At 36.9% G+C, this 2653-nt stretch overlaps 1 protein-coding gene across 2 annotated transcripts in view; it reads left to right on the forward strand.

Annotated features, from left to right (window-relative positions):
* The window catches only part of SLC12A2 (solute carrier family 12 member 2), a 111283-nt gene extending 109165 nt beyond the window's left edge, over positions 1-2118 (forward strand). For both annotated transcript variants that reach the window (XM_018567205.1, XM_018567206.1), the window contains one exon: positions 1515-2118. In XM_018567205.1, the coding sequence (XP_018422707.1) occupies positions 1515-1650 (136 nt within the window). In that variant the 3' untranslated portion in view covers positions 1651-2118. The remainder of the gene's footprint in view (positions 1-1514) is intronic.
* Positions 2119-2653: the final 535 nt, after the last annotated feature.

Here is a 2653-nt window from a genome sequence, read left to right on the forward strand (position 1 = left end):
GATCTATTTTTATATATATATACTATTTTTATATATATATGAGAGAGAGAGAACTGCTTTACAAAAAGAAAAAGCACACACCATGCATTTATATAGTACAATGGTGGCACTTATTAAATAATACACAACAATTATCCAGTCGTGTACTAATAAAATAAATGATGAATTATGATGAATTTAAATGGATATACACACACTTTGAGTGAAAATCCTCAACTCCTTTAGTAAGTCAGCCTTACTGTTTTGCATTTCAATGTATTTTCCATGAGCACATTACCAAAGTGTACGCACATTGTTTATATTACACTTGTACAGTAGCCACCCCTCCAAGATTGCTTTTGTGATCCGCTTACAACACACACAGGGCCATGGGGGAACAAAAGTAGCCACCCTCCAGAAGGAAGGACAGTGTCAGCACCAATTCAGAGATGATTTGAGGATCTACAGCCGACTGATACACAAATAAGATACATTTTTGTTAATCGTTAAGGTACTTGAATGCATTTTTAAGATTTAACTCCTGATATTATTGTCACTTTAAATAGAAAATATTATTGAAGTAAAATCCAGTCTTGTGAGCCAGACTTTACTATGCAATGCATAGTAGTCCAGGGCTGGACAAATCCAGGAGTCAGATAGCCAATGCTACTTAAAAATGAAACCTGGCATCAAACTTTTTCAGTTTTCTCTAATTGTTGTCAATGGCGCTGGCTCCTAAAAAATCCTGCTGGCTCCAGGATTGGACAGACTAGCTCCTGAATTCCAAAATAATTTGTCCACTCCTATTATATGTGAGAAATACTGAAGATACATATTCTGCACTGCTCTGCTATCCAAACACTGCTAGAGCCGTTTGACTGCATGGCATAGAAGACTCTGTAAACATAGTTAAAATGTGAGACACACACACTGCATTAAAACATACTGAAGGGAATTTATCAAAAGCTTCTCTTTTTCATTTTCAAATCTTAACTGAGCAAACTGAAAAGATAAGCTGATTGGTTGCTATGCACAGCTGCTCCAGTTTTGATAAATTCCCCTCGCTGTATCTATCAAACACTTAGAATCCACTGATTCGGCCACAAAAGTAACCACCCTCCAGAGAGAAGGACAGTGTCGGCACCAATTCAGAGATGATTTGAAGATCTACAGCTGGGTGATACACAAATAAGATACATTTTGTGCTAATAAGTAAGGTACTTGAATGCATTTTTAAGATTTAACTCCTGAGGTTAATGTCACTTAAATGAAATCTTCTCCACATGTTTGCATGGGTTTCCGAAGAGTAGATTTTTTTTTTTTCTTTTTACATTCCAAAAAATACGCTGTTATGTTAACCGATTTCTTCCCAATAGTGACCCTATATTGTGTGCATCTGTATTGACATGTGATATGATTGTGAAGTGCACTGAGCCAGCAACTCGTATAACTGGTTGTTGTCCACTAATATGCACTGTTTATGTGTTATTGAAATAAAAAGGAAAGGTATATGTGTAACTTTTTGTTTCTTGTAGGAGCCTTCCAGTTGCAAGAAAAGGCACAGTGTCCAGTGCACTTTACATGGCTTGGATAGAGGCGCTTTCTAAAGATCTCCCACCGATCCTACTTGTCCGTGGAAATCACCAGAGTGTCTTAACATTCTATTCCTAAGTGCTGCCAGCTGCAGAGCCTGAAGTGGTACTTCGGCGGCTGGAGCGCTAAGTATCATTGCATTCTCTGAACCCTAGAATGTCTTTCTCAATTAAAGAGACTTGAAGGCTCACAGAAGAAAGTAACTAATTCCAGGCTTGAGAAAATTTTGCAGTTGCACTGCTTCTGTTACATGACCGGTGGATCTTGGCTTCATAAGGGAGATTCCTATGTATGGGACTCAAATACATGGAAGTTTATTTCTTTGCTACTTGAACAGCAGCAATAAAAGTGTGTTTGTTTTTATTTTGACCAGTGAAAGGATTCTAGATTTGTAAAAAAGAAAAAACAACAACAAAAAAAGCCTTTAGCCTTGAGGTGCCTTTTTGAAAATTAACCAAACGTCATCCATACCCCCATTTATTTTTTTTATATAAATCTTGTATAGAATGTACAATCTGCCTTTCAGCTAGGACTTTAGATCAAAAAAACCTTTTTAGTTTCTAGTTTCTTCCATCTTCACAATAACTTATGCTGCTTCTCCGTCTTCCATCAAGCTCTTAACACCTCACCACACCTCATTAAACAAAAAAATGTTTAATGTCTGTTAGAAAAACAATAAACAGTAACCAGATTGGTGTATTTGAACAAATGACCAGGTTGTTCTTATCCAGTCATTAAGCTCCAGCATGGTAAATCCCAGCACCTACAGTAGCGGGAACAACACTTGTTAGGCTTACTCAGTACAGCAATGCAAGTAGCAAACTGTGTTCCGGTGCCAACAGCAACCAATGAAAATCCATATTGTACTATACAGATTCCAACAAAGTGAGTTCTGATTGGTTGCTTTGGAATAATTCTCACTTTGCTTCTTGCAATTGCCATGAATAAGGTCACTTGTGTGGGCTGCAAATATATAATATAATTATTTGTCTGCCTCTGTTACTCTGGTTTTGTCATATTTTCATGCAAGACGTATTACTCTTAATGATCAGCAAAAAAAACAAAAACATTTTTGATCTGA

This window comes from Nanorana parkeri, unplaced genomic scaffold (assembly GCF_000935625.1).
Source record: "Nanorana parkeri isolate BGI_ZX_2015 unplaced genomic scaffold, ASM93562v1 scaffold1020, whole genome shotgun sequence".
NCBI lineage: Eukaryota > Metazoa > Chordata > Amphibia > Anura > Dicroglossidae > Nanorana > Nanorana parkeri.